General features: G+C 38.8%; 1 protein-coding gene and 1 long non-coding RNA gene across 3 annotated transcripts in view; one reads left to right on the top strand and one right to left on the bottom strand.

Moving 5' to 3' along the window:
* Nucleotides 1-9,131, bottom strand: part of rgs7a (regulator of G protein signaling 7a) — a 51,641-nt gene extending 42,510 nt beyond the window's left edge. Inside the window, exons 1-2 of one of the 2 annotated variants that reach the window (XM_044214196.1) lie at nt 8,959-9,131; nt 7,911-8,029 (exon numbers count right to left, since the gene is read on the bottom strand). In XM_044214196.1, coding sequence (XP_044070131.1) covers nt 7,911-7,988 — 78 coding nt within the window. In that variant the 5' untranslated portion in view covers nt 7,989-8,029; nt 8,959-9,131. Of the gene's footprint in view, nt 1-7,910; nt 8,030-8,809; nt 8,931-8,958 lie in introns of those variants that run through there. The other variant, XM_044214197.1, reaches the window with a different exon arrangement.
* Nucleotides 9,132-9,303: 172 nt separating this feature from the next.
* On the top strand, nt 9,304-12,863 carry LOC122884371. The gene is made up of 4 exons (XR_006379872.1): nt 9,304-10,205; nt 10,954-11,047; nt 11,203-11,260; nt 12,219-12,863. It is a non-coding gene; the product is annotated as an uncharacterized LOC122884371 (long non-coding RNA).
* Nucleotides 12,864-13,081: the final 218 nt, after the last annotated feature.

The following is a 13,081-nucleotide window of genomic DNA, read 5'->3' as shown; positions in this document are numbered from 1 at the left end:
TAATCAAAGATTTGAGAAGCTATGACATTTTCAAAACAGTTAATTTTGCAATTAGGAGAAATTAGGTGATAGTGTTACAGTTCATGTTTCACATAATGGATCTGGTGTTTATTTATTAAAACTGATTCTTCACAACCAAAAATGTTTCTACATTCTAAAAAATGCACCAATACATGTTAAGATCACCATTTATACACTGTATGCATATCTAAAATACCTCACAGTTGTTATCTGCTGTAAACCTGTCTTAAGTATATGACAAGGAATCACTTACTATAGCCTAAATGTAACTGGATGTGAAGATATTTGGAAGGGATGCAACTGCAAAATGAAAAGCAAACAGGATACCAACTTTCTGCAATAAACAGATACACAACGTCTAACACATCAAGACATAGAGACAAGCAGGCAAGCAGGAATTTATACACCGTAGACGGAGTGTGGGAAGGGCCGAGCCGTCACCAGAAACAAAAGGAGAGTGCATTAGAAGTAGACACAGTTGAGATGCAGATGGTGTATGTAGAGATGGAGGGTCAGGAGAGGCGGGACGGAGATATAAACAGGACACATAGATGTTTTGGACGGATGCACAGACACATACCCAGTGTGTGGTGGATACAGAGCAATACAGCAAAAACAATTCTGATAAAACTGTCATCCTGTCTCTCGTTTTCTCTTTTTCTCTTTAGTCCTAACTGAGCATCTCTGTCCTCATTAAGACCATCACACTAGAGACGGCAGAGGATACATTCACAACTCTGGCTGGGGTTCTCCTGTAATCTTTCGCTAAATGTTGAGCTGGAATTAAATGACCAGACAGAGGCGAGGCCTGAGTCAGCCTCTATCTTGATGCCCAGGCTTCTTTAGACCCTTACATAACCCTAACAGACAGGGCTAAAGACTCCAGCTGTGGCAGACATGTACAGTGGAGAGAGCTTAGAGCAAGACAGACCTAAATATCTTTTCACTGTCTTCACGGAGCAGCCCAAACCATCACCTAGTGAAGTCCACAATTAAATCTTTTCTCTATTACCTCACTGACAAGCCCTGCGGTATGAGGTGAACCATGTCCAGATTTTTGATTTGATGTACCAAACTAGTTTTTGCCATGCAATTTTGTCTCCCACAATTCTGTTCATTTGCAACTAATATGCTCAGGATTTATGCTCACTGGCAGCATTTAGTGCCAATGCAGGAAGTAGTGTGCCATTTTGAGTTCAATGGCCAAATAAAGTGTAATCCAGGTTTGGATCCTGTCTTATACTAGAAGTAAATGTTGAATTTTGTCATGTTTAACCATGACCACGATCATTCAGTAACCTCAGCCTAAAATTAACCATACTTTAAAGGAATAGTCCTACCTTTTTAGAAACATGCTTATTTGCGTTCTTGCCGAGAGTTAGATGAGAAGACTGATTCCACTCTTACGTTTCTCCATTCAATATGAAGCTGGAGCCAGCAGTAGGTTACCCTAGCTTTAGTATAAATACTGGAAATAGGGGGAAACAAAATCAGCATCTCTTAAGCTCACCAATTATTACATTATATCTCATTTATTTAATCTACACATATAACGTGTTAATTAGCGAGCTTTAGTTGTGCTGGTAGGCAGAACAGCTAGATATGAGAGTGGTACTGATCCTCTTATCTAACTCTCGGCAAGAAAGTGAATAAATATATTTCTTACAGGAAAAATTAAAAAACCTAAACTGTGGTTGACAGTGGTTGTTTTGCAGATATGTTCAATCTGCTTTGTTCCACAGTGTCATTTTTGATACTACCACGGGGGGCGCTAAAGTTGGAAGTTGGAGTTGGGAGTTTTTCCACTTACAGGTTTTAATGTTTTGTCTGATAAATCATAATCAAGGTAGCATTACATTATCCCCCAAAACTGCATACTGTATGAAAATAATTCTCTCCAAACGGTTGCAGAGTGTCACTTTAATGACTCTGGCTTCCAGCCTGAGATAGTTTATAGCGCCACCCAAAACAGAATTTAAATGATCAATAGCCACTAATGTTGACCAAGCTGTCAAAGAAAGAATACAAATGTGTATTCAAATGTGTAAGTGATAGAGTAACAGTTATAACTTGCCTCTGATAATGCCACCAACTGTGTATATAGCCTTTCTTTTTGTTTATTTTGTCATTTCATATTGTGTCTTTGAAGGCCAAAAGTAGTGCTGAGGAGAATGAACTACTCACATAAACTGTACTGTACAGTACACATACTCAGATTGGTTTTATCAAGAAAGCCTCCAGTCATTTATAGTATTTGTGGAATGTATCAGTTATATATTGCACTGTGAAAACACGCAGCAAGGCCGGGTGGTTTATCTTAGACCCCAGATGAGATACCAGAAATACAGTACCATCAACTGTAGCATGTGTCACTAATGCCAGCCCCTCTAATTGGCGTTTAGGTATTGATGTCAGCAAATACAGGCAAAATGGATTAGTTTGAAATGCACAAAGCCATAAATGCCAATTTTCCATCCAACAGTGTCTGCCAAACACCCACACTTTCCCTCAACAGTGCGTGCAAAAAAGAACATGCATGTTTTCATACACAGGAAGAGAAATCGCCTGGCTGGCAAGCTGACATACAAAGAGCCCTACTTCACACACAAAGATTGCTCTCTGATCTGGCAATTATAGATCATCCCACCTCACCCCCCTCTCTCCCTCTTTCTCCCAGTCTTCCTGATCTTCTAATTGCAGATTGAGGGAGACAGGCAGTACAAGAACCCTTCAATCTGGCTCTTAACTGAGAAAAAGCTGAAAATGTATTCAGTTCCCTCCGCTTTATGACTCATGAACAATGTAGGATGGTTGAGAAATTGTATTGATAACAGGCAGGCTGCTATAGGGTAGGTTTAACAGATGCAGATTAGGCCTAGATTGAAAAATGCTTTCCAATGAGAAGATCTCTGCTCAATATACAGTAGTCTAAACCAAGACCTAGTGTATTAATAATGGCTGCAGTTCTGTATCGTCTAACAATACTGTATTACTGCTGTGTTGCGGTGATGCAGAGGAGAAGGACAGTCTTGTTCCTGTAAAATGATATCTTGTACACAACCACTTAATCAACTGACAAATCAATGGCATGCACTAATACCATTGCCCTGTTTGTTATTTCTGTTTGTTCATTACTTCATTACTGAGTCCCACTAAGGGGAAATGGTTCAAATCTCACAGTACAGCATCAACACCCTTTTCAAAAGTGTGAAGGACAGAGTTCCCTGAAGCTGTAAACACAGAAAGAATGCAAACGTTATAAGAAGGAAAGCTGGTACAGAAATGTTAATAATCTTTTTGACTTGACCATTGACCATTATTATTCTCAGAGGGGAATTCTTGTTATGTGTTATATGCAAAAGCTATTTTGGGATTCTTTGGTATAGTTGCTGCACAAACAATGGAAAATGTTGCCACATAGCAAACTAAATTGTAGGCAAAGTTATAAACATGACATGTAATGTAGTATTGTACTGTTTATAGAGGTATACTGGTAGTTTTATATCACAGTTTTATATCTACTTTCCGGTCAAATAGGTACCTGAACACAACATCAAAGTGATTATACTTTATGTGAGGTTGTATATTCCATTATCTGACATTGTTTGGTCATAATACCTACAGTTAGTTTGTTTACATACAGACTCTTAGGCCCTACACTCTTTTTGCATCACTGTCATCTGCAGAAAAGATCAAGTTTCACCAGGGACTGAGGTACAGTATTGATATTTATGTAAGCAACAAAATGTAAAACAGCACTCTCCCATATCGACTGAAGATGACATTAACAGTATGATACAATATTGCATATGCTCAATGAGAAAAAAAAACGTAACAGAAAAACAATAAACATACAGTACAGGATTAATGGCTCTCCACAGAGAGAAGCCAAACTGGCTGCTGGAAGAACAATTACTGGATGCCCGTCGGCAGCTCAGATGTAAATAAGAGTGGGCTGGTGCCTTAGCTGTCAGATACTACACCACAGTGGAAGATCAGACTCCAGTAGTTACAGTACACTGCAATAAATTATATCTTAACAATTTATCTTATCTTGCATGGAGTCTTGAAAATCATATTTGTCTAGAAACTACTGGCAAATTTGCCATTGTTGTAAGGCAAATCAGCTTCTTTGAAACATCTTGTAGAATCAAGTGACATTAACTGTTCTCTTTGCAAAACTCCTCTGAAAAGCAAAGCTGCAAGTGGCATTTTGTAACTTGTGAATGGTTAAATTAATATATTTCAAGCCAAATAACTGGTGGAGATGAACATTTTCATTGCACTGTTTGAAAAGCTCTGTCAATTTTATGTGGTGGGAGAGGCAACAGAACATTTTCAATCAAGAAAATATCACATTTTCTCTTGTGCAACAGAAAACTTGCAATGGAGAAAAGCCAAAAAACTTGCAGTGGAGAAAAGCCAAAATGCTGTGCCATTTCTGAGGGGAAATGTGTCAAAGATATGAGAATAGGTGAAGTTATAAAGGTGGGTGTCTGGTACATGACAAAATTTCAGTTGGGAGACTGTTAACTGTGTCTGCAGCCTTTGTGCTCATTTTAAGATTTTTTTTATTGACTGAATAAAGTTGTAAGACACTGCTGAGTACTGTGGATGTTCACTTTCTGAGGATGAAGTGAATGTAGAGGAAACATCAATATTTTACTATGTCTATCTACTGTATACTGTATGTTAAATCTAATCATTTTAATATATATTACTGTGTGTTGTCTTTCCTCTTTCTTACCACCCACTTAATTACAAACAGCACACACATGCTCATCCACAGACACACACATACAGAGACACACACACACATAAAAGCGCTGGCTGGTGAGAGAAGATGTTCCCTCCTCATGCTTGGTGGCTATGAACTTCGTCAGAGCTGTTTTAGGCTTGCATTAAAAATTCAGGACTCTCTCTTAGCAACATTCGCCCTACATACAGCATACACACATGCTCACACATGCATCACATTATTCATGGTGCACACATGTGAGCAGGCATGAAAAAAAAACACGTACATAGTTCACTTGATGATATAATCCTGACATGATTCATGTGTGAGCAGCAAGACATCACAAAGGCTTTTATATGGTAAGTAATGATCTAGACCCACAGACATTCTGGGCATGTCAGCTGAATCATGCCATTGAACATTAATTGGCATTTTTTGATAAACATATTACTTGTTAGTATCTTCATTCATATAGTGAGTGATGAAATTTTCAGGGTCACTAGCGATTGTTGTCAATAAATCAGTTCAACACGAAGCCAGCTGTCTGTGTTTGTACATGTGTTTCTGCACATGTAACTATTTAAATGCTGTGTGTGTACTTGTTAACATTTTAAATGCATGCATTCAGACACTGCACTTGTGTGCATGCCTCCTTGAGGAAAACAGACATCTCTGCACACATCTCCACAGCAAGTGGGTCAACACCTCAGCTCACCCATCCATTTTCATTAGACGTTAATGACAGGAGTGGAGGGGTGGATGAGCCAGCGAGAAAGAAAGACTGAGAGAGTGAAAGGATATAGTTATGTTCCCAGTGGAAGAACTATCAAACCACTTGCTGTCCTCAACCAACTCCCTCTGCTCATATTACATAATCCTTCCACTACTATACACTATTGTCAACTATTGAGTGGATGTGGCCAGTTACTTAATATCAACAAGAGGTCTGAGCAGCAAAATATAACATTAAAACATGTTTTTCACTTGAGAATTCAGCTCATCTTCGTGTGGCCCAGTCAACGTGGGTTGCAACACCTCTGCCAAGTCATCTCCATCTGAAAAGCATTTGGGGCACCTGCTCATCCTGGCGGTATCCACATGTCTACAGACAGTGCTTGTCCAATAGCAGGTTAAGTTAAACCCACTCCAGAAACACGATTGCATCCTCTCTGCCTTCACCATGCTCTTTCATTCTGCAGTATATCTAGGTCAGTCAGTGTACAGAGCCAAGCTGCGGCCATGTGTGGTCAAGTGGTGAGAAGTGAGGAATTGGATGATGTATGAAAGCTTTGTGACTAAGATATTAATCTGACCAAACATTTGAGAACAAACCGCTCCTTAAGTCAAAAATCTTTCTTGCCTCCTAATTTTGAAGAAATAAAAAAATAACATTTAAGTCTGTTTGCTGAAGGTAAAAGCTGCAAAATAAACACACAGGCTAAGGATGTTTTGCTTATTTGCATACTTGGTTCTACCGATCCTTTATGGTGTGGTCAAAAAAGCAGGACTTTCATATCAATAGCAGAAGAAAGGAAGAGACATCACATGTAATTGAATAGCTGGATAGACCTCAAGTTAATATTTGATGCTCTTATACAGGATGCATCTAGTTTTCAGTTAAAATTAAACTTAATAAAAGACGTGACTTCCTCCATTATCTCCACAAATAAAACTTACAAGGAATGACAAAACCAGTCGCATTCATCTATCTCCATTATCCTCAGTATTTGGCCTACTTTATGAACAATCTAGTTTATGAGCCTGTCGTCTTGCTTTGGGAAGATCCTGAAAATTGTGACTTAGAAAATAGAAAGCACTTGTTTCTGCTACAAGCATAGCGGCACTTCCAGCAAATCTTGTCCCACACTGGCAGTAATATTGCCTAACACGCTGTGAGTGCTATAAAAGACCGTCAATCTATGATATCATGCTAAGCGTATCCTCGTCCTGGTGTGCAGAAGCTGTCGCAGATGGAATGGGAGCAGTCGCTGAAGGGTGAAGACAATGAAAGGAAGAAATTCACTCAATGCTTGAGTCATCCACAAGTAAGATGTGAAAATGATCACTTCATTGGTACATCTGAGAGTGAAGTAAAACATTACATTGCCCATCAGGCTCACCATGTGTGATACTGTAGATATAGATACATTTGCAGGACACCATAAACTAGAATCTAGCCACAATGAAGTATCGAATAATAATACCTGGGATAAGTCAATTAGGCATTGGATTTTATGAGCAAGAAATGCAACGCATACAGGTGGTGGTTTATACTAAAGCAGATCAGAAATATTTCCTATAGCTATTAGATAATAACAGCACCTCCAGGGAACAGAAGCCTCTCCTGATGGTAGCAAAAGCTATTTTTAAAACAGGTTTATCTTAAATTTTGATGTTTTTGTCCAGGGAGAAGAAAATATTACAACAATATCAATGCACATGAGGAGCAGTGTATATCTATATTTCACACTACAGGTGTTAAAAGTTTCTAAAAGAAACTCTAATTGGACCTCAAGCCTCAAAGTAAACAAATGCTATCTTCCCTGCAGATCATTATTTCATTAATCTGTTTGATGTTTGGAGCAGTACTGGATTAAGGTGTCTCAGCAGTGGGCCATTTGACTCCCCTCCCTTTCTCTAATTCTCTAATGTAGTAACAGATTTAACAGTGAAGAAATACACCACTAGCAGTGTAATGAACAATGATTAAAAAGCCTTTGGCTTCCTTTCGGTTCCATTAATGTCAGTCAGTTAAAAATCCATCTCCAACATGTTAACAATAAAAGCTGATGGTTTAGCTGGGAAATGTGTGCATGCCTGTCAGGGTGTCTCACTGTGTGTGTGTGTGTGTGTGTGTGTGTGCGTTTGTACGTGTGTGTAAGCATGCTCTGAACCTACTTGTATGTCATGCATGTTGTGAGAGAAAAAATGTATGTTCTCTCCACGCTCTCATCAAGCTGATGTAGCATTACAACCCCTAAATCAACCATGGCACAAGAACACTGTCTTGCCATTAGTATTAACAATTTCCATTCCACAGCTCATCATCAAGTAAATTGATGACAGAGAGTTACACACGCTCACAAACACACACACACACACACACACACACACACACACACACGCAGACTAAAAATAGCAGCTGTCTTACCTTTCTGTACACTATCATGTTGGGGGACTCATCCGCTACCCCGTTGGTCCCCTGCCCACCGCTGTTGGTCTGTGCCATGATCCAGTAAGTAAATCTGCCACAGGAAATGTCAGGTGCTCCTGTTGTGGACAGAATGGATGTTTTGGTCCATCAGAAGAACAATGGAACCTGAACATCACTTGGCCTTACCTTACCTACCCACAGGAGAACAATTTACATAACTTGTGGCCTGGACCACGTTTTAACATATTTGCCATTTCCACATGGAACAGATGTGCAGAGCTCCTATTCAGCTACACATGTTCACAAGGTCTTGACAAGGACATTTTTTTTTAAGAAAGGCTGCTGATTTTGCACAAGGTATGTATTGTTACTGATACAATGTGAAATCCCAGTGAATGGGGCAAAAGTTCAAAACGAGGATTGGCACCATGTAAGACTACTACCACTCTATTCTCAGATGGATTCTTTGTGCAGAAAAATCAATGTCTGAAACAGCGATAACCTTTAACTGTTTGTTAACAGTTATAGGATGTCCTACAAGGCACCTACTATGGATGCATCGTAAGATTGCAATGGCAAGATAAGGTGAGATGAAGACCCGGACCCTGACAACGGTAAATGCAATAAAACAACACACCGTCCCTGGAGGAGGTACTCTACAATGCAGCTTAGATACATCCATTCGGGTATCAGCCATAGTCAAGACTGTGCAAATGTAACGGATATCGCATGCACGTTACAGCTTCATCATTCTTTCTCCCCCTTACGACACCCACACGACATCTTTGGGAGGTTTAGTCTGCAACACTAAACAACCTATAGCATGCAAACAGCGAAGTCATGTAACCTGCTCTTAACATGAGGACGTTAGCTCGACTATACTGTGTTTTTCTTACCGCAAGCCGCTGCCCGTTTCAGCACCTTGGACAGCTACCGCAAAAACGCCCGCGCCCGTTACTGTCTCTCTTCTTAATCACGAATAGCGCGTAAAATACACAGACAACACAGCGACATCGGTCACCGGAGGAGAAGGGGGGGGGCTTACCTGAAAAAACGCGCTGCCCGCTACAGGACTCCTGAATCAGAGGTGGAAGCCTGGTCCTTCGCGTTCAGTATGTCAACTGGAAGACATAGGAATGCGAGGATTATTCATTGGCAACGTGAAGAGGCAGACATTCGGTGGACACTTGGTGTGGTACAGCTCTCTGTCTCTATCTCTCCTCTCCTCTTCTCCAAACGATGCTCAGAAGCACGGGCGCGCCACCACGGAGCGCCGTGAACGCGCATCGATCCATGACCAATCGCGTGTAAAGAATAAATTACAACCCGTTTTGGAGACGTACAGCTATTTTTTCCTGCTATATGCACTGCGGTGATATGCTGGTTCTGAAAACTAGGTCGAGATAAAATAGGCTTGCAGTACTCTATTTTAATATTTAAACAATCGCAATCTTTTTGAAAGGTCAACACGGGACAAAATATAGCACAGATTTTATTTTCCATTTTTTTCTGAACCAGGAGGAGAAACTGTCTTAAATATGTAGGCTGTACTAGACAGTGCTGTGGTCGCAGCTGAACGTAATGAGATCTTCAGTCAGAATCTGGTTCTATTGAATGTTTCCTTACTCAATAGTGGAAAGTAACTAGCTACATACTTTTATGTTTAGGCCTATCCTTTAGTACTTTTTACATTGTGGTATTGCTAGTTTTGTAAAGAAATACAAATACTGATACAAATAGGATCTGAATATTTCCTCCACTACTGTCCTTAATACAGAATTCATGTGACATATAATGTGATAGTACTTTGAAGAACTTTTTGAGTCTAAAGTATTCTAATGGTGTATCAATGGACTCAATCCTGGTGCTCCAGGACTGTCAGTAAAGTCCCAAAACTGAAAAAGGGGATATGGGGGATTGTTCACTTTACAAATATACAGTTAGTTTATACTACACAAGTACTTTCTATTTCCTTTTCAAACATTTCAATTCTTTTCATCTGGAGGGATGTAAATACCACTAGTCTCAGTCTTGTTGAGATAAATTGAAGAAGTTATGTTTTGGACAACATGGAAAACAACTCAGTCAGTCACAATCAATTTGAGATGTGTGAGGACAAATGAGTGAATGTTTCATTTCAGGTGACAGCAGAGGAGAGAAGCAGTTCAAATTATATGTTTTCCAATGTTAACATTAGATTTTGTTTTATAGATGTCTGGTGTTCCTCCAGCCAAGGGCATTGAATGACTTCTGCTATGCTTTGAGTGATGCTCCAAAGTCTTTATGGTAGTTGTGAGTATATTCAATTATTTGTTTTGATTTTTAACTGCATTTTAAGGTGGTTGAAGAATCATTTAGATGGGCTCTCCCTTGGTGGGAAATTTCGAGATTTCTCAAAGCAGTTGGTAAACCAAAATTGATTCAAAAATAACATTTCATTTTTTTATTGTATAGATACTTGGTGTTCATTCATACATGGCCATTGATTAATTTATGCTTTACACTGAGTCTTTCAAAGGCTCTGTGGTAGTGGTGAGCAGTATTCAAATGGCTTTAATAATTGTACTACTTTTTTAACATGCCTGTTTAAATGGTTGAATTAACACTTGGATGGGCTGTCTCAGATTAACATACAGTAGGTGGGAAATACCCTGATTTATCTTAAGCTTTAGCAAACGCTTCAGTACGTTGGAAAAATAAAATTATGTTTAAATTAACATTTATTTTGTGATTGTGTAGATAATTGAAATAGGACAGAGTTAAATGGATAGAAGTTAAAATAGGATACTGCAGCAGCAAAACAAATAATTCAAAGAGGTTAATGATATTTAAAACAAGCACAATCATAACTATAACTATAACATAATAATCTGTTGTGAAATTCTTAGGCTGCTGTACCAATCAATACCTATCAATTTTACTTTAGCTCACTAACTGTCACAGTAGCTTAACTGGTGTAGCTTAACATTTTTAATTTTACATGGTTTTCTAAATTGTTGCTGTGCGGTATTCTTAAGTCTGTTATTATTCTTGTTTTCAGATAAATGCACAATTTGAGTATTACCACCATCCCCTGCAGTCCAGATGTACAACCTGACAGCTGCTGAAGATATTCGTAAAGAGAGGACAGAGAGGTAAAACACTAGAGAGCATTATAGCGCCCATGACTCAAGTAAGAATGCATTCTGAAAAAAACAACTCACTTTTGTATCTGTACATATTGCTTGCTGAAATATGAATGAGAAATAAGGATTTTAACCACACAAACTCTTCTGCTACTATGGACCAGGATGACGATATTGATTTACCACGAGAGGCACGAGACTCAGTACTACCAGTACTATGTGGTGAGTCAAATATATTCAGTATTTATATTTCATATCTTGCTAAGCTCCAAAAACATCAGCAGTCATGGAAACCACATATAACAAACCAGTCAACCAGTCTCTAAGTGTGTACAAGAGAAGCTTTTATTTTCAAACCATTTTGACCTTTTATATGACGTGAAAAGCCAAATCTTTATTTACAAGGTAAGTAGGTATGAATCATCAGGGATTAAATGCCTTAAAAGATAGTTGTCCATTTTAGCACAACATTTAAATGCCATATTTAGGTTGACAGAGTTGTCCATACTGGCTGTGAAGAAATCTCTTCCTAACATGACTGCAATGTAAGAGATGGGAGACAAAAAGTCCTCTTTCAGTTCAGCTCAATATAACATATATGTGTGTGTGTGTATATAGTAGTCTGAGTTAGACAAAATAGTGGCTATCTTCATCCTGACAGTCATCTGTAGGTTTGTTGTCGGTGTTTTGTCCCAACAACAGGCCTGCATGTGACCACCAGGATGTATCGGTTCACCACGGTTCAGCAAGGACACAAAAAGAGATTTGGTACTAAAAAACTGTAACATTGGAAGATATTCAAATGATTTTCTAACTCAGACTGCTGAAGCTTCATATTAGCTTCATCTTAACTTCAGAACGAAGTCAATGGATTTTGTCCTCCATGTCTTACAGTGTAGTCTTGTTATGAGGGCATCACTTCACAGACTCTATGGACAGGAGGAATTGCACACACTAACAACTCTTTCAGCCTGACATATGAGTGTGTTTCATGTGATGTTTAGGGAAGATTTTACTTAAAGTGGCTCCCTTCAGACCTGTCCCCTCGTTTTGCAACGACTTTTGACTTAATCTGACTTTATTGTTGAATGCAGACATTTTGTATATTTATAGTGCATATGTGTATTTTATTTGATCTCATCTTGTTTGATTTTGTGAATGTGCATTCTACATGTCGCAGATCATGAAACTCTTATCCAGGGATCCACTGAGGAGACCACAGTGGGAATACTGGTTATTAAAGACCAAGATACCAGTGTATGAACCAGCAGACATCTGGACTGTCCTCAAGATGGTGTTGCAAGATTGCAGAGAACTGCATTTGCAGCTGCAAATGCAATTTTGTTTTGAGCCTAAACTACCCTCCTGAACTCAAGTCCACCTTTAAAGCACTGTAGGTTCTCATGGAGCTGGAAAGTAATTCACTCTCCAGGATCAGTATCACAGACTGACACAGACAGATCAGTGTGCTGTTATCAATGTGCAATGGCGAGATGGACAGGAAGCAGTTTTCCATGTTCACCATCTTGGATCATGGTCATTATTGCTCCCTGCGTTGCACTGACCGTGGACTCGATGTGTTATTCATTTTAAAAGCTTTGGACATGTACTTTAGTTCATCTCACGTGGACTTGGACTGTTTGTTGTATGATACCTCCCTCCTGCCTTTTAAGTTTTAAGTCTTTGTTGTTGTTGTTGTTCCTTTTAGACATGTAATGTTCCTCTAAGCTTCTACTTTTGTGGATGTTAATTTTTCTCTCCTGATATTGTCGTGCTCGTCTTTGATAAAACTGCAGTATTTTTATTAAAGGCTCTTACAAATAGAGACATTTAACAGTCGAGTGACATCATTAAATGATGTGTAGTCATAATAATGGACATAATGAAATTGCTTTAAAGTTACATAATACCTTTGAATAATTTTAGCATTTAGAAATCAAGTTGGAGTTACAGTTAAAAATCAGGTATCCTGGACATGATGAAATTACTTTAACATAACAAAATAAATTGGTATTACGGTAACGAACATATTATATGTTGAAT

Source organism: Siniperca chuatsi, linkage group LG11 (genome assembly GCF_020085105.1).
Source record: "Siniperca chuatsi isolate FFG_IHB_CAS linkage group LG11, ASM2008510v1, whole genome shotgun sequence".
NCBI classification, from domain to species: Eukaryota; Metazoa; Chordata; class Actinopteri; order Centrarchiformes; family Sinipercidae; genus Siniperca; species Siniperca chuatsi.
This window is presented reverse-complemented; position numbering and strand designations above follow the sequence as displayed.